Here is a 19,441-nt window from a genome sequence, read left to right on the forward strand (position 1 = left end):
TGACTTAGTCATGTGCTTTATAAATAGTGTATGAATAATTAGTTATTAACTAATTATAAATAGCTTAACTATTATGAAATACATATTTTGTATAAGCCAAAGAGCTGAAAAAGTTATATTAGTGTTGATGATGGCGTGGTGTTTAATGCAGATTCTGCTTCTTCTTTCTTTCTCCCCGCCCCCCCCCTTTTTCAATATAGTTACAAGCTCATGCTCATCCTGTGTGTTGAATGTACAGTAGCCTATGTAGACTACTTCCTGGGCTGCGTTACTGCATTGAACCCCCAAATCGTTAAGAAGCACAGTGAGAAGGTGAGCGGTGGCACCGCCTGACTTACATGACATGACTGATTCATTTGTTTGCATAATGGTACAGAAGCAAGAAATAGCTTCCAAACACAACAGGGAGCTAAATGCATGCATTTTTCATCCGACAGCCTCATTTAGTCTTACAAGACTATGCCATTCTCCTCTCCGCCCCCTTATATAATTGTGTTTTATATGTTTGTTTATTCACGGCAGGGACTTGCTAAGCATGCAAGCTACTAGTCTCCCTGTTATATATTCATATATAGTTGGAAGTACTGTATACATTCTGCCCTCCAGTAGCCTATACATTCACAATAGTAGCAGAGAGTAGGGATAAGCTTCAAGTTTAACCAACAACCTATACCTTCTGATCTCCAGTGAATTGAGGCCAAACTTCTGCTGCATACTGTGTGTCCAAGGTTGGCTGTATGAGCTCAGAGGCACGCCGTCTTTGTACCTGAGGTGGAAAGAATAAAGAGTATGTGCAAAACAACCAGGAGCACTTTTCCCAAATGCATCAAAGCAAAAGCAGAAGCCAGGTTATGCTTGGGGGTTCCAATCCAGTGCTCGTGCCCAGACATTACCTATGCACATCTTTCATTAATCAACAGTTAATTCGGTCGTGTCTATTGCTGCGATGGAGAGTGCGCTGGGGTGTGTCTTTGATCTCTCATTCCGTTTTGAGTTGCGTATTGTCGAGGGCAGCTATCTGCTGAGCTCATTGGGCTCGACAGGTCCCATCTGGAACGGTTAAACCCACGAGCCGCAGGTTCTCGGCATCTCGGCTTGGGTTCATGAATACAGAACATTATATTCTTTTCATCAGCTAGTCTCTCACAGCACTGGTATCACGGTCAGCATTTAGAAACATTGCCTGCGGGAGACCGGTTAATTTCACTTTAATACGCACATCCCAACCCCAGGGATCAGGACCGGATGAAAATGTTGCCATAGCCTTAGTTTTAAATGGTTACAATGGTCATGGTTGGAACATTATTCTATACCTCTACTAATGAGCTCATGAATTAATTCAATAGAACTCTGCTGAATAAAAGATGAGCTATGAATCAGTCATGAAGATGTTATAACCTATAACCAAGATGCATGTAATTAAAATGTCATTCTCTGAAAGTGTTGACAGATAAGAGATGTGGTTGTGAAGGTCAGTGGAGTGCTGGAAAGAGAGGTTCAGTGTTGATTTCGTCGACTAAAACTATGACGAAAAATGTTCGTCGACTACCTTTTATCACTGACGAAAACTAAATAAAAACAAAAACAAAAAAGTTTGGTAGGGACTAGTAGAGATATCCAGTAGAACTAAGACAAGTCATCATGTTTGCGCAGGTTTCACAGACCGAAAATAGTTGATCTACAAGCTCACAACGCGTCGCAGTGCGCGCATGCAGCTAAGTGAAAATCATATCGATGCCATCACGGCCCACCAAAAATACATTTTAGTCGACTAAATCAACCGTAGATTTAGTCGACTAAAACCTTATGATATTTAGTCGACTAAAACCTTATGATATTTAGTCGACTAAAACTAGACTAGAAGTAAAACATTTCAGATGACTAACATAGGACTAAAACTATACAGAATTGTATTCAAAAGACTAAAACTAAATCAAAATTTGCTGTCAAAATCAACACTGGTTCTCACCAGGTGACCTTTGGGGGTGGGCAGCCCTGGACGGTGCAGGAGAGTTTGACCGTCATGCCCTCCCAAACGGCGTGTGCCCTCAGTGGGATGATGAAGTCTGGGGCCTTCCGACTCAGGTCCTCTAAGTACTTGAGGTGGACGGTTGCCTTCCTCTCTGCCTGGAACATGGACAAGCCCATGAATGACGAAGCTTAAAGTTTCTTGAAGTTTCTTTGTTTGCACGCAAAAAAAAAAACACATACTACTAAAAGAATAGAACATTGTTCTAGTGAGATGAATAAACCCAAAAGGCTCATAAGAAACAGCAGACAAAACAGAAGAAGACAAATATGCCAAACAAAACTGCAGTAGTGCAATAACAGACACGGAATTACAGAAAAGGGAGTGAAATGTATAAAATGAAATGTGTAACAGAAAGTTAAAAAAAATTGAAAAATTATGAACAAGTGTTCATTTATATTAAAGTTGTACAATGCAGATTCACAAATAACGATTTTTAGCAACCTCTGCTGGTCACTACCGTCACTGCATACAATTTCCGTAGTCCTCGATTACCCAGAATTCCATTTGTTTTCACCGGAAGCGTTTCAAAAAGCGCTCTTTTAATTGTTTTATACTATCTGCGGATCGTTTCTCTTAGCCAGTGGAGCATTAGTTACCATGAGCTGTGCTTTCTTTTTCTGTTCTTTTTCGATCTTCCAATCCTACATTCTCTTAAAATCAGCGTGAGGTTCCTTTTTGTTATTAGCGCGGTAGTTCCTGGCCAAACAGGAAACCGTTGCGGTAGTTCCTGGCCAAACAGGAAACCAGTGCATTTCCGCCTCCGTTTTCCGGCCAGATGACGTCATTTTCCTGGGAAAGTCCCCCCCCGACACCGTTCAATAGAAAATATATAAATAAAAGGCTTCCGGGGGTGAAATTCATGGAGTGGGTGTTGTGAAACTTTTGCCACTCACAAAATATATACAATTTAACTTTAGTTTTGTTGAAAACGTTACCTAGTATTACTTTAAGACGCAAATGCAGCCAGACTCCTTACCTGTTTGCGTAGGGCCATGTGATCAACGCGGGTGCGAATGACACGCTGATTCCTGATGACTTCTAGCTCCACCTTCTCACACTCATTCCCAAACATGGTCCACTTGTCTCTGTAGTATTCCTCATCAGCCGCCATGGTGTCTTTCAGCACCTCCCTGGTAGAGCAAAACAAAAAGATTGCATCGTTAAACATTTCTAAAATTGTCTATCTATCTATCTATCTATCTATCTATCTATCTATCTATCTATCTATCTATCTATCTATCTATCTATCTATCTATCTATCTATCTATCTATCTATCTATTATGAAAGAACTGTTCATTTGATTTCAAATGGGGCAGAACTAGTATAAGCACACTTAGTGTGAAAAATACAGTAATCAACAGTAATCAACTCCATTGGAAAACTATGATTATACAATCATGTTTCTAGGACAACACTATTAGAAAAGGGGACACAGAGGGAGAGGGAGAAGAGAGACCTTTTGACAATATGTAAGAAAACAACCATCAGGCCATTTAGATACCGGCCCAACAACATTTAGCACACTGTCATTAGGGTCCTGCAGGGTACAGTGGTTTGCGGGAGAAACTTTAGATTTTTTTGTTTTAGCTTGTGGATCGTCTATTTTCAAAAAATCTTGACCGAATTTGAAGAATTCTGTATATTCTTGAAACATTTTAACAACATAAATATTGTATGAGGGTCACTGGCACAAAATATTTTCAGATGAGGGTCCGTGGCCAAATACCTTGACATGAAAAAGTTTGAGAACCACTGACCTATTATGTCAACTCGTACTTTTCCACAATGATACACACTCACTTACACATGCAGACAGCCTAAGGCCCAGTTTGTTCTTTTGTGACTGGAATATCAAAAGGGGCTGTCATTGCTGATTCCCGCCAAGGTGTTAACATGCAGCAGCAGTACTTTTTATGTGTCAAATGCTGACATCAGTCTCTCCTGGACCTCTTCAGGTAGGGACAATTCAAAGCACTGCTGTGTCCTGGTCCTGGATACGCCTTTGATCAAGCCAGTTGTCATGGAGATGTGCCACTGGTGATTCTCGATTCACTTTGATTGGATCAGAGACTTTTTCAACCGGGAACCAACACATGGTGGCCAGTCACGCACGCACGCACAACAGAGAGGCACAAACGTTGAAGGCTTTGGGGGCTACTATATATAGGGCATGAATGGTCCCACAAATTCCTGTGATAATTTAGTCAACTACAGCACAAAGATGTTGCTGTACACACACACACACACACACACACACACACACACACACACACACACACACACACACACACACACACACACACACACACACACACACACACACACACACACACACACACACACATCGATGCATGTTAGCACCTCGGGGGAGGGTCTTTTCAAGTGTCTGAGAGTGTTATGGCTTACTTACTGCTCCAAGTGGTAATTTTTAATATCATTTCACGGTGTGAGGAGCGGCTGACCTCCACACAAAAGAGCCAAGCATGCGTGAGTGAGCAACATCATTTGCATAATAAGACTCTCCGTCAAAGGAGGAAGTGGAGGTGGAGGAAAGGTAGAAAACGGAGAGAAAAGCGTGAAACAGAGAGGGATGGAATGAGGTGGGGTTATGTGAATCAAACATTACAGCGTGCAAGGGTGAGTCAAATGTATACTGGACAATGCAAGCACATACTGATATACAGTATGTGTGAGCGCACGCACGCACGCAACGCACGCACTCACTCACACACACACACATCGTGTGCAGGCAAATATGCAACCCCATTATTTTGTTATTCAAATGACAGTAAAAGTCCCATACTGCCACTCAATCACAATTTCCAGGGATCTCAACACCATTCTGTGAGAGGTTTCTTCTTAATCCCTCTAACCCCCCCCCCCCCCCTCTCTCTCTCTCTCTCTCTTTCTCTCGCATCCTTCTGACTCCTCACTTTTCTGGCATCCCTCCCAAAACGCCTTCATCCCTCTGAGGGAGGGGGGGGGGGGGGGGTGTAAGAGAGAGTTTTGTGATGTAAATTATGCTTCAGAGGGAGACGACCTCATTAACGGTGGAGGTACGGGGATTACCACCCAGTGAAAATCCTCCGTGATACAGGTTTAACTCTGAGAGTGTAAAAATTGACCTGTAAAGGATTTTGCTGTGCAGGTGGGAGATATCTGCAAGGTTATGCAACGGCGCCTGTCGAATTAGCATTATAAGCACACCAGCGGACTGCTCTGTGCGGTGTGTGGGTGGTGGTGGTGGGTGGTGGTGGCGGGTGGGGGGTTATTTGAGAAGGTTGTGGGCTGAGGGCACTTAATGAGATGCCAAGCCGCCAAAGTTGGGCATGCAGGCGCAGCTGAGTCTCATTACAGTCAACAGCGCTTTGTCTTTGGAGAGGTGGTGATTTCACCCTCTAAGACCCCCGCCCCACCCACCGCTCTTTATCACTCTGCGCTGACAAATCCGTTTCCCTTGTGTTCTTCATCCTCTCCTTCAATGCTCTCTGCGTCCTCCGTCCTTCCATCCACTGCCGGCAGCTACTGGGTTCAACGCTTCCTTCCTCAGTTTGGGGGGGGGGGGGTATAATTTCAGCGCTAGCTATATTTAGCTAAGGATGAGGATATCTGCATATGCCAGGGATGTCAAATCCCCTCTCTGACACAAGGATCAGATCAAAGTCATCCTGGCTGAAGTATGAAAAAATAAAAAGAGCAGTAAAAGAGCCTTTCACTGCTCTGCTGGTGATCCCTGTGCCAAGGGACTAGTGAAGCCAGAGGCAGATCAAGTGTGACCCAGACAGGAGCAAGTTGACCGCGGAAGAGGGATTTTGGGGGTAAGTAAATCAAGGGCCAGACATCACGTTGCCCCTGGCTTCCCTGTTCTCTGTGACCTAAACTCCCTCCAGTAGTCTGGGAAGTATTTCAAGGTTGATGATGTAATCTCTTCCGAAGCCGGGCATTAATTCCCACTCCTTGTATTGTGATCATATGAAGACGTCATATCACATTATTGTATTATTGTAGCCTATTATTTTGTTGTTTTTGTTATGAAAGTTCAGTACATAGTGGCAAGGTGCGAGTTAGCATATCTTATTATGCTAATGCGTATGACTTAAGAGGCTTACGAATTGTTTCAAACTTTGGTGACTTTTGGAGTGCCCTTGCTATGGATGTGACTTGTCTGTGATCACACATCACAGCTCATCATGGCGTCATGTCATGAACAGTCCTGTCTCTTGTCTCTTTTTATCTTGAAGGCAACTTCAGATCATATCATTTTTTCAACTTTGTTATGCTTTTAGGCTGGAAAATGTCCTTGGCAAAGCAGCTGGCTGACAGCTGGTCATTTTAGTGTGTCTGTGTGTGTGTGTGTGTGTGTGTGTGTGTGTGTGTGTGTGTGTGTGTGTGTGTGTGTGTGTGTGTGTGTGTGTGTGTGTGTGTGTGTGTGTGTGTGTGTGTGTGTGTGTGTGTGTGTGTGTGTGTGGTGGGGGGGATCGAGGAGCTCTCCCTTCCATGTCTTATTAACAGTTTCCATTGGCTTAAGAGGACAGCTGAGAAAGATACAGCAGATACAGTTCCATAACAGCCATAAAGAAAGTTGACCCACTCCTCCACTCTCATGATAAATGTGCCTCATTCAGGAAGGTTGTCCTCAGGAGTAGACTAGAGCCCTGCATTTGAAATGAGACGGCACGATGCCAGCATGCACACAATGACTTATGTAGAGTATAAAGACGAGTTCCTTCAGAGAAAACATGCCAATTCAAGGAAATTATCCTGCAAAACATGCATTCATTTAATATTGTGAATAATTTTGTAGTTGCAATGTTTCTACATACATCATAAATAAAACTCCATAAAACATCTTCAAAAGAAGCATTCCAGTGATGTCATTGTTTGTGACATTGCAAAGTATTATTAAAGAGATTTGAATGTTAAATCTGAGTGTGCAGGGGTCAATACCTCGGTGTACATTGCTCATTGATGTATTGATGATGCATCATTGATGCATTGATGCATTATTGATGCATCCATTATGATTTTCAGTGGAAATATGGAATTACACGTTCCTGTTTTATATTAATGGTAAATCACGTGATCTCCCTCAAAGATGGACATTTTGTATTTATGAGCCTTGAATCTAAACCCCTTGAAAATAACACATTTGATCACCTCCAAAAAATGCACTACAGTATGTACAGTAGCCTACATGCACTATATGTCTGGATGATGTGTGAGACTCATTGAGTTTTGCTGCCTAAAATATAATCTCTGAAAGCAGTGGACTGTTGCCATGTAATGTAGGCCATGTGTTGCCATTTTCACTGTACAGTACCATGTCCTGTGGCGGGGGAACTTGCCAAGGAGCTCCTTAGCAGACATCACGTCGCCAGGGATGATGGGATAGTATTCGGCATAAGAAGGCTCCTCGTCGCTGTTGCATCGGGACAGCATGGCAGGAACACAAAAAGGACACACTTGATTAATAGAGAGTCATAGAACTCAGCTTAATTGGCAATTGTGAAATATGGGTAAGTAAATATTCAATCTCTAGTGCGTTACTCTTCCCCAAAAATGCTGGTGTATGGATTGTGTATATTATTCTCCTCAGCCTCTTGCTCCCCTTCAGGTGACAGCTGTTCTGCTGTTCCTCATGTTAACAGTAGGGGGGGGTTGGTGCACACAACACATGAAGGCCTGCTGCTACAGTGTGTAGGCAAACCTAATATATGCATGCATTTCGATTTATTCCAGCACTTAGTTTAAAATCCTTATCTTATCTACTGATAGAAAACTGCTTCATTGGATATCTTCTGTCTCTTCCTCTGTTTACTGTTTACTGCAACAGCAAGCAAAAGAGATACATAATAATGCCAGGATCCATGGAAGGCAGACCCTCTTGGAAACATGCTGTCAGCATTGTTTGTCACACTAATACCATGTTTGTGTGAGTGTGTCTCTGAGCCATAGAAGCCCACAGGCTTACGTATAGTTCAATGGGTTACCACAGGGCAGAAGGGACATACTTTACTTGCAGCCCTGTCTGTCACTGCTCAATTTGTCACACATGCTCTCCAGCATTGTCCTTTGATCTAGCACAGGAAATTGCGCTCATCTGTGCAATATGCTGCACTTGGTGCTTGTTGAGATTTGGCTGTAGTCACTCTGTCACAACGCCTGTAGTGATAAGAATTTGAGATAGAGATGCAGAATGAATGGAAAACACTGCTGCAGTGGCCTCCACAGAGTGATATGGTTTGATCACATGTAAGCTAATTTTGTCAAATGAGCACATTTTTTACACCGCTCATGAACTTTCTACCAAAACACATGGCAGTAGGACATGACTGGTTATCTGGTTTCATAGGCTCCTCGTGTAAAGGACCATGCATGAAATGCCTGCTGACCTGTTTTTCTCTCAACTGAAAACACATCTGATAAGCATTATCATTATCAGCTTCTCTCTGCTCTCCGCTATGTTCCCTTTTTCCTCACTGGTGCCTGAACACAAACACACACTATTGTCTGCAGAGAGATTGTATGACTGATCAGATTTCTGCATCATCAGACTACTAGACCTCACACCTAGGACTCACATAACCCCTGCTCACTATGCTAGGGTGTAATGGCTCAGGGTAGAGGACAGAGTACAGCAACTTGCATTGCAATGAGCCTGGTTTTCAAGATACTCAAGGGACCAGTGCCCATGTACCTGTCAAACTACTACAAAAGAGTGAGAAACGTCCACGGGCACAACACCACCGATCTCATTCCCCCTAGATTTGGTACAAACATGGGGATGAATTAATTCTACTACTATGCCACCAAAATGTGGAGTTCCCTACCACCAGCCATCAAAAAGTGCGACCCCCTACCCTCCTTCAAAGCAGCCATAAAAGAGCACCTGTCTGCAATTTGTAACTAGCCAAAATAAATGACCCCCCCACTGTTTTTCTGTACATACTGTTACTGTATACTTTTACTATGACTTGATGAATTGAATACACTAGACAGGTTGCCTGTTGGGTACCGGCCTACTCGGGAACGATGCAAGTTGGGAACGATGCAAATAGGGAATGCATGGCCCAGCTTGTTATGCAATACCGGTTATACCCATTGTCAGAGTACCCGTTGTAACTGTCTGTCTATCTGTGTCCCTTTTGTGCCCATATATGGAGATCTATATATCTGTCTGTCCATATCCCTTTTATGACCATATATGGAGATTCCTGATGTTATCAGTATATGCCCATATATCGGGGGGATCGGCGGTTCTGGAAAGTCCTTGTGCAGTGGTAAACGTCTGTGGAGAATGTGTGGAGAATGTCTGAAGCGCAAACTGACTGTGGAAAGTAGACTGACTACAGTAAGTAATCAAATGGCAGGGGTGGGGAATTCGACAGGTGTGGGGAATTTGCCAAATCAAGCTTGGGTCTGGGGTTGCCATGGCAATCAATTGGCTCATTTGGGCCGCTGCCGTGACCGCACACACCACAAAGGCCCATACTTGGTACTACTAACAGGCCAAGGGATATTTGTTGTCAGAGGCAAGGTCACCCGAGACAATAAGGTTGGGAGGCATTTGGTAGTAACAGGAGACGTGCTATCTTCTGTTCCGCTTTTACCCAAGAGACTATTGTACTCACGTACTGTATTGGCTTGAGAAGACTAATTATAGCAGTATTCACCCAAGAGACTATCGTACCCACGTACTGTATTGGCTTAAGAAGACTAAGTATAGCTGTATTCGGAGGATGATATTTCTAAATCTTTTGGTATTTCACATGTGCTGCTTCATAAGTTTTCACCAGACTCTGTATACAGTACAGAAAAATAAACTAGACAACTTCCATGCAGCATCTGCATGCTGGAATTGATTTCCACCCAGGTGTGTGTGTGTGTGTGTGTGTGTGTGTGTGTGTGTGTGTGTGTGTGTGTGTGTGTGTGTGTGCGCGCGCGCGTGTGTGTGTAAGCACTTCCAGGTGCCGTTGCTCCCTGACATCTAGCCTCAGGCATACCGTTTCAACATGCCACCTAACAAATAACAATGCAAATTGACGGCACTTCTCGTTTTCTTTTGTTTATAAGCTGGGGAATTTCCCCATTTCATGGCACTCAAAGAACAACTTCTGCTTTTTCCTGTTTACACACTAATACACACTGTTGTTGTTTCTCATTGCTCGTGTTTTGGTTCCTCGACTGTTCTCTTGCACGTACACCGTGGGGTCCAGGTTGGTGAATAATGTAGCACAAAGCTTTGGGCCTGGCAATGTAAGACCGGCTAACAGTCTGTGCACTGAACACACACACGCACGCGCGCGCGCGCGCACGCACACACACACACACACACACACACACACACACACACACACACACACACACACACACACACACACACACACACACACACACACACACACACACACACACACACACACACACACACACACACACACACACACACACACACACACAAAACTGAGGATGTTATAAACACTACACTTCCTCAAGGCCAAAGACAAAAAAAACAATAACAAAACCTTTACAGTGCATGATTATGGGAGATTATTCGCACAAGCCACAGTTATGAAAAGGGCGATGAAAGTTTCGCAGAAGTGAAACCCATTTTTACCTCATTAGAAGTGATGCTTCCTAAACCTACCCAGATGCCACTGTGCTTCACCTACAGTAACATGGAGATAAATGTGAGTCTCTAGCGTCCATTGGTGTCTCACTGTACCTGCTCTCTCACACACTCACAGAGCAACACATGACCTCTAAGTTCAGCACGTTGGAATCATTCATTTTCACAGCGGAGGGAGTCAAAAAAATATCATCTATTTTTGCAATTATTAGCAATTTTTTTAAAGTATATTTTTGGAAGAGTTTAAGGGCATCAGGGTGCTTTCTTGCCCCTCCTTTCTTTCTCTACTGTTCTGCCAAAGTTCCACTTGATTCTATTGGGACTATAAAGATAATAAAGAGATCATAAGTTGGCTCCAAAGGAAAAAGTGATGAGGCCTATAAAGCTGCAATCTGGGATGATGTTTCAAACAATCTGTAGAGCAGTGATTCCCAATCTGTGGGCCGGGGCCAGCTCACTATTCATGATCCCTTACATAACTAGTACATCTGCTCAGTGGTTGGAGGTGGTCTCCTCAGTCTTCCATTGAGAAATGTAGACTGGTGTCAGGTAGGACACATACTGGTTGACAAGTAGCCCTTCCTGAAGCTCATAAGCCCAACACCTCCCCTGGCCAAGTGGTGATTCCCTCTTGACTGAGCAGTAGATGTTTGGTTTCTCTCGCGAGGGCAGATCTGCCATAGGGGTGGGGCACTTGCCCACCACAGCATGGCACCTCATATTTGTCATTCAAAGAAGAAAGAACGCACATTCTCCGTTTCTTGGTGCAGAGCCAAACTGCAAGAACAGAATCATGAAAACAAAGCGGGGGCTCGCAACTCACTTTTGAATGCTCCAAGCTTTTATTTGCGACAAACATCAGATACCTCATATTTGTCAAACAAAACCAGTGCCCTTGCAACCTTTAGCAAGCTTTCACCATGGAAAATCCTGCAAACTATAACTATGTGTGTGTGTGTGTGTGTGTGTGTTCTACCTCCAGTGTTCCAGGGTGTAGGCTACCCACCACAGCTTTGACGGCTCATTGAGCTCAGAAAAAAAGGCTATTTTATTTATACATATTTTCAACTGATATCATTTTGTCGAGTAACATGCTGCGTGTTTCTATTTACAATGCCACTAAATTCCAGCAACAAAAAAAATCCATCACAGCTACAACCCATCAGGCAAGCTACTTCAGTCAACAGCACAATTCTTCAACAGCAAATCTTCAGTGTTAGTTTAACTCTGAGGCGTGTACAAATGGAACCAAATAAGGGTTCATTTGATTCCATTTGGTTTCATTTGTAAGAATTTCACTGCACAAATACGAAGAACCTCATCCTTGCCAAACCACTTGAGTTATAATGTGTACATGATGTAGATCGATTATGTGCCATTCAACTTTATCTGCATAATCTGTTATCGCAGACACTGCGGAAGAGTGAGCTTAGAAATGTATTTTATTTGCTGACTAATCATGTATTGTATTTAAATAAACAATAGTTTAGCTTATTGTTGTAACATCTATCTATTGTACAAGTGACTTTTTTTGTGAATTAAACTTTGAAAGTGGGTACACTTTTACACTTAATTGAACACTCCAGATTTAGCTGTGCAATGCAATAAGAGGCATATTTAAATCTTAACCACACATACAGAGGAATCCGTTTTAGCCAGTGATTCAATGAAATCCGACCATAATTCTATAAAGTAATTTTTAGAGCCTTTGCCGGCAGCGGTAGTTTAAGACAGGTTAGAGAAACAGAATTGTGGTACGCTGGGTTGAATTCCCAGATCAGCTGAGAATATCTGGGACGGAGAATAAAAATGAGTAATGTTCTGCCTTTCCTAAACGACCACCAAGGTGCCCTTGACCGATGCACTTAACATCCCCCTACTGCCTTTCCTAACCTGTGTTTGTACTGGGTAGCTCCCCAGTGTGAATTCTGGCTAAGCATAAGCAAGAAAGTAAGAGCACGACTGTTCTTAAAGGGGGTGTAAGTGATACTGTATTTGTTTTTTGTTCAAAAGTGTTAAATAGCTCTGTATTCCCATAGTAATCGTTACAGTGTTTGTACAGTAACCGGGGTCTCCCCATCTCATCTCCGATTTTTTTTCAGGTCAGGAGAGATAACTCATACAGGATACAGGATAAACACACTAACTAGGAAGTGATGAAACAAAGAAATGACCACACAACATTGGAATTGCTACAATATAAAATTGAAGCTGATTAATGGGTTCTCTTTCCTGATTGGATTAAAATGGTGATTAAAATGTATTATCTGGTTATTCAAGAGCTGGAGAGATGGGAAGACCCTTAAAAAACACTGTATGGCAATGATTACTTTAAAAAAAAAATATATATATATATTTTCTGCCTTTATTGATAGTATAGTAGAGAATGACAGGAAACAGGGAGAGAAAGACAGGGAGTGACACGCAGCAAAGGTCGTCAGGAATGGGACACGAACCTGCGACACACTGTCAGGCATTAGAGCCTATGCAGTATGCACCTGGACCGCTAGGCCAGCGGGCTCCCCTATGGCAATGATTACTGTCATGTACTGTCGTGTTCTATTCTTGTGTACCTTTATTTTGTAGTTATGTTCAAGTGTTTTCTGTTTTCCTTAGTTACTGTTACCTGTTTTGTCTCTCCCTGTGGTTATTAGTTATCTCAACCTGTGTCCTGTTAGTCCCAAAGCCAATTGATTGTCAGTTGTGTTCACCTGTGTTTTATATAAACCCTCAGTTCCTTAGTGTGTTTCCTGCCAGTTATAGATATTGTTACAGTGTTCTGTAGTGTATTCTTCCAGTTCATATTCCAAGCTCGTTGTGTTCGTAGTTTTGGTCATTACATTGTTGTGCACTTGGCCTGCTCTGCCTCAGTCTCTCTATTCTGCGTTTGGGTCCCCTGGAACAAAATATTTAAGATCGCGGGTCGGTGGACAAATACTGTACATATCATTTTGGGGGTCCTTGACATGAAAACGTTTGAGCACCACTGATATAGCAACATACGTTTTTTTTCTTCAGAAAACTGTTGGGATCTAGAAGGTATTGGTAGAATCGGGTCCTCAGGTCTTAATGGGTTAAAAAGAGCACCCGTGATAGGAAAAAAAGGGAAAGGAAACCGCTACATCATCCAAGTGCTTGATGGTGCGTGGTGGTCTTTGTACCTGGAAGTGAAGGTCTTCTTCTTGATGTGGGAGGACAGTTCCATGCTGTGAGACATCTGGGACGTCTGCTCCTCCTGCTCCCGTCGCATCGCTGTCCTGGTTTCCATGGTGACCCCTCCGACTGGCACCTGCGGGCGGGAGGGATATCTGCGCGTGAGGATGGAGAGATCCGGAGGGGGAAGACGGGGCAGGTCGAGAAGGAGGAAGGAACAGCTGTCCTCCTGGCATGCATGGTGGGAGTTGTGATGGCCACACTGGATGAGTAAAACGCTAAAGGCAGTGCAGCTATGGCAGGGGATCACAGTAGCAGTATTCAACGACACTCACAGGAGCACGTTATAGTTGTACGTTCAGTTACTAAACATGACTGTACTGTAGCAAATGAATGACTGCATCAAACTGAAGAGCGCGGAGAGTGCAGCTACTTTATTGTCAGTATTCAGCAGGCAGCTTTGCACGCCTAGTATTAAGTGCAGTCCAGGTGTTAAACGAATGACCGCGGTCACTACTTATTGCTGTGGTGTAGAATTGCTAATGAGTCGCCCAGCTTCTATCCGTTGGGAATAGTAAACGAGAAGAGTGGGTGTGCTACGTGTATGCAAAATGTTAATGGGACCATTTAGCTGGCTGATAGATTAGTTCTACAAAGAGGCACCAATCGTCTCACATCTGGAAGCATCTGGGGACCAGTGTCTGAAGTCCATTTAGAGACAGTATGGGACACCATTAATAATATAGCAGCTCTGAATCACCTCCTGCTACGATTACGATTTCCAACGATTCTTACAGGCGACCCCATGTCAACCGGTCCTGTAGCATGATGGGAATGCCACACAGCAAAAGGCAGGGTTTGATTGCAAAATTGCTATATACTGTATGTGCTTGGAAAAATATGCTGGCTGATGTTTACTGTTTAAAAACATGAGTATTTTACCAAATGCTTAAGATGATCCATTACTTTGAGTGTGATACATGACGTGTTAAATTAAACACACACATATTAGTTTCTCATATGATTGGTATTTCATTTTGAGATGCACCTCTTCAAGTCACAGTGTGTTCTTTTCATTGGCGTGCTAGACAGGTGTGTGGCTGTGGAGGAAGGTGGGTTCCAATACTTAAATGAATCAGCCTTTTTGTAGGCTGTTGAGCCAGTAATAATTCATCAATTTCTGCTGTGCTGCTGCCTGCACCCTACAGTACCACCATTAATCATCAGGCCGCTCTGGGGAGTTGAATGCAACCAACAGAATCGGGTCGCGGGTGAGCGTTCACTCACTCCCACTAGTAACCACCTGCGTTAGCATCATAAACAACCATAATGTGTTGCTTCTACTCATCACCGTACATTAATGCCAGAAACTCTGGTGGAAATACCAATAAGTAACATGCTAATATTCTAGCGTGTTGGGCCTTTGTAGTTCCCCGTTCTACTTTCCTTTCTTTGCTTAGAAGGCATATTACAACTGATTGGTCCCTGCAGGTGGGCCTCTCTCTAAAGACTAAGGACCTCTGCATCCAACTAGCAGACAACAAACACACAAAGGAACGTGCAGGAAATTATGGTATTCTATTCGTTGAAAGAAGGAAGCATTGTCGGAACACGGCGGGAGCTCGCGCTTCTAGTTGTCCCGGGAGAGTAATTAAAAGATACATCCATCAGAAGGCGAGACCATTAAGAAGTACAACTAGCAAGTGGATAGACTCTCAAGAGAATCAACAGACAGAAAAAGCCCCTGATAACACGAAGAGAGGGCAAATAATTTAGCAGCTCTGTGAAGTCACGTGTAAAAGAATAGCTAGCGTGTGATTGGCTAATCCTTTGGGCTTAGTGTTATAATTTTACCTTTCATTATCAGGCACTGCAGTGTGTTAGTAAGTTGTCCTAAATGACAGAAGGCAGACAGCCATGATTACACTAGGAATAGAGATCAAGACTAACAGATTCCACTCACGTCCATCTTTGAAGAAATGGTCTGTCCAAGGCACCTTAGGATTTGTAGGATGGATGATCAGTCTGTCTGTCTGTCTGTCTGTCTGTCTGTCTGTCTGTCTGTCTGTCTGTCTGTCTGTCTGTCTGTCTGTCTGTCTGTCTGTCTGTCTGTCTGTCTGTCTGTCTGTCTCTTTTCTCTATGTCTCTCCACCAATCTATCTCAACTTACTGCCTCTCTTCCTTGTTGCGTCTCTATCTCACAGCCACCTCTCCCTGTGCCTCTCTCAGAAAGCAGAGCAGGGGTGACCCTGGACACAAAGTGTCCATCAGTGCCAGAATGTGGACAGCACAATGCTGTCTCGTTCTTAAGGTGGTAAATATAGACCAATGACACCTCTCTTGTATATCCATAACCTCCAACCACACATGCACGCACCCACCCACGCACCCACCCACGCACCCACACACACACACACACACACACACACACACACAAACAAAATGATCAAGGCCAGCACGCTAGATTGACTTACAGGCAGCTCTACAGACGTGCCACTAAAGGACGGCACAATAGCCCCCGGCACAAATAGGCTGAAACCATGTGACCTGCAGCAGCTGAAAGGAACATCTGGAAGCACCGCAAGGTACTGTAGCGCTGCAAATAATCTGCTGTCACAGAAAGGAAATATAGATAGTACATATATGTGCCTCCCTCAACACTGCTCCTCTCGGGTTCAAAGGAAACAAAATAACAGCCTGGGACGACATGACAAGTATGAGAAAGAGAGATGTGATGGATGAATGAATGGATGGGTGGGGGGGGGCGGCTGGCTCAGAGAAAGAAAGAGAGAGGTTAAGCTAAGTGAGGAGTGAATGGGTTTTGTGCAGAATGGGGGAGCAAGACAAGAAGGAGAGGGAATAAGAGAGAGACAGAGAATAGGTTCAAAGGTGTTAGAGAGAGGGAGCCTGGAGGATGCGAGGTATGAAACAGAAACAGAAATGAGAGAGACATTGTAGGTGGACGAGATTGTCGGGGGGGTCAAAGCCCGGCACATCATCAAGAACAGGCACCACCCCAGCCACAAACTGTTCAAACCCCTACAACGACCGAGTCTGGGAATGGAGGTATACCGCAGTATCAAGGGCAACACCACCAGCTTCCACACGGCTACCGTCATGGACTGCATGATCACCGCCTGTCCTCAAGCTGGTCTTGGACTTTTGCTCTTCCACTTGCACTTGGACCTACCTGATTATACCAGGGACAGTGACTTGGACTTTTCTTGCTCTTCCCAAATGGACCTATACCTGTGGATTATACCTGTGTCAGTTACCTTATACGTGCTGATACTTTGCACCGTACTGCCATGTACGCGCTGTCTTTTTTTCTCGCACCTTAACTAACGTCCATAGCATATCATGTACAGTTTATATCTGCTGCTATGCTCACGCGCCTTTCTGTCTTACCTCAGGTACTTACCGCTCTTGATAGATATACGGTACTATGTGTAAATAATGTAGATAATTTGATATTTATTGATCTCTCTCCATCTCTTCCCCCTTGCCCCCACCCTTCATCTTCTTCCCTTTCTCGGAAATAACAAAAATGATGGAGCTTGCACAAAAACTAATTTACTAATTTACTATTACCCACTGTTTTACGCAACAGAGAGAGAGATGGAGACAGAGAGAATCACAAAGACGACAAGGAAAAGGAATGGGAGAGGCAGCGATGGATTGAGGACTCAAGGACACAGTGACTGGGTTGCAGTGTGAGGAACCCTAACAGACTGGATCAAAGCCTTTATTATCAGGCTGGCCTTGAACACCCACCAAATGTCACCACCAATAAAAGGGAGAAGGTTGTAAGAATGACCACGGCAACATCTGAGATTCACATGTCTGCATGTCTTCTTCTCGACTTCCATCTGTCATTCCACTGTCCCATATTGTTCTTTTTCTCCTCTTCCTCCTCCTCCCTTCTTTGCCCCCATGTCATTTGGTGTTCCTCTTTTGTATTCCTCCCCCACCTCCCGTCTCTTTGTCCCCCTCCTCCTTCTCCATCTCCTTTTACAGTGATCTTTGATTAGTTCCTGGAACTTGTCCACTGTTCTGTCTCATTAAACAGGGAGCTCAGTCAGCCTGACTTCATTAAGGTTATCACACGTGTGTGTGTGCATGCGTGCGTGCGTGTGTGTGTGTGTGTGTGTGCGTGTGCATGCGTGTGCGTGCATGCGTGAGTATATATGCGCCTGTGTGTATTCAGCCAATGACTTTGTCTTTATCAAGCTTTCTCTCCTGGCAAATGAAACCTTGATTCTTCTGCGGAAGAACCGCAATTAAAAGGATATCAATATCTAACCCACACACAAACTGCTATGGTCCATGTTGGGTGTGGATGTGTATGGGAACATTTGTATGTGCTTGTGTGTGTATGCCATCAGCAGCTCTGACTGATGTGGCCTAAAAGCACACAGGGGTGGGGGGGGCATGCCATTGTGCAAGGCCATGGCATTGTATGGAGGGGTGGGGGGTTATTTATAAGTCTTTAGTTGCCACACCTGCCTCTGGAATATCAGCACACAATACAAGTGGGGCTTCGTTTTGGCTCTCCTCTCATCATACATCAGATTCAGCAATGACAGTCTAACCAAGAATAACTGCTGCACAGAGGCAGCTGAGGGCCATCTTTATTAGTTCCGTACAATGGGAGACTCGGCTCCCCTTACAGTCATCAGGAGCCATCAGGCTCCCCTCGGCCTCACCAGGGAGCATAATGCCTGCTGCCAGATGAAATCCTTGTAACTGAAATGAATTTTGATGATTGAGTTTGCTGCGGAGGTAAGCGTTGGAAAGCGTCAGTGGTTGAAAATATGTTGTCCAATGGGCGATGCGTACGCTATCACCAATTTTATATTCGACCCTACCCCCATTGACACCAGAATAGACCTGTCCTGCATATTATACGAGTTTTAAAAGGATTGCCATGGACACACTTCCCAGACATTGCTCCTGCTTTGAAGTCTAGCAAATGTTGTTTCTCTTAGTTTTATATTGGTCACTCACTTTATAGATTCTCTTTAATTTTTTGTAGGTAGGTAGTGGGTATTTTTTTTACGGATGTTATTTTATATGTCTGTCATTGTTATTGTCCTGTATTTGCTTTTACTGGCAAAGCTGTGTAACATTTATGCCTCTTGGCCAGTTCACACTCGTAAAAGAGACCCAATCTCAATGTGTTTTTTACTGGTTAAATAAAGGTTAAATAAAAAAATAAATACAGTATACACTGACTATACCAAAGTCAGTGGGACAAGCCATCATCCCCTGCACAGTCTTAAAGCGGTTTACATGCTGTTTAATCAAGTTCCCATTAAGAGCTCATTAGAATGCAAGAGAGGATGTGGGGGTGGGGGGTATGGCATGTAATTGAATGCTGAATCCATCAGGCAATTTTGGTCTGGTAGAGCAGTGTTTCCCAAACAATGTGTCGGGCCAATTTTTTGGGTCGCAAGTCAATATTTCCCCTCACTTACGTGAATCAATTTCAGTATATACAGTAAAGGTGCTATAACAACAGCTAGATATCAGCTCTTAAGACACGAGGACCTGATTGATACTGTGGTGTGGGCAGTAGATCACTCAAGTGTGCTGTACTTATTACATAAATAATGACTGCTTTTAT

General features: G+C 43.7%; 1 protein-coding gene across 1 annotated transcript in view; it reads right to left on the bottom strand.

The window, feature by feature from the left end:
- myom3 (myomesin 3) overlaps nucleotides 1–15,893 on the bottom strand; it is a 69,010-nt gene extending 53,117 nt beyond the window's left edge. The window contains 6 exon segments of the mRNA XM_080426547.1: nucleotides 674–766; nucleotides 1,970–2,127; nucleotides 3,009–3,162; nucleotides 7,354–7,452; nucleotides 13,824–13,951; nucleotides 15,779–15,893. Of these exon segments, the coding sequence (XP_080282673.1) occupies nucleotides 674–766; nucleotides 1,970–2,127; nucleotides 3,009–3,162; nucleotides 7,354–7,452; nucleotides 13,824–13,951; nucleotides 15,779–15,784 (638 nt within the window). The 5' untranslated portion in view covers nucleotides 15,785–15,893.
- Between the last annotated feature and the right edge of the window lie 3,548 nt (nucleotides 15,894–19,441).

This window comes from Gymnoscopelus braueri (genome assembly GCF_963280865.1).
Source record: "Gymnoscopelus braueri genome assembly, chromosome: 4".
Taxonomy (NCBI): domain Eukaryota; kingdom Metazoa; phylum Chordata; class Actinopteri; order Myctophiformes; family Myctophidae; genus Gymnoscopelus; species Gymnoscopelus braueri.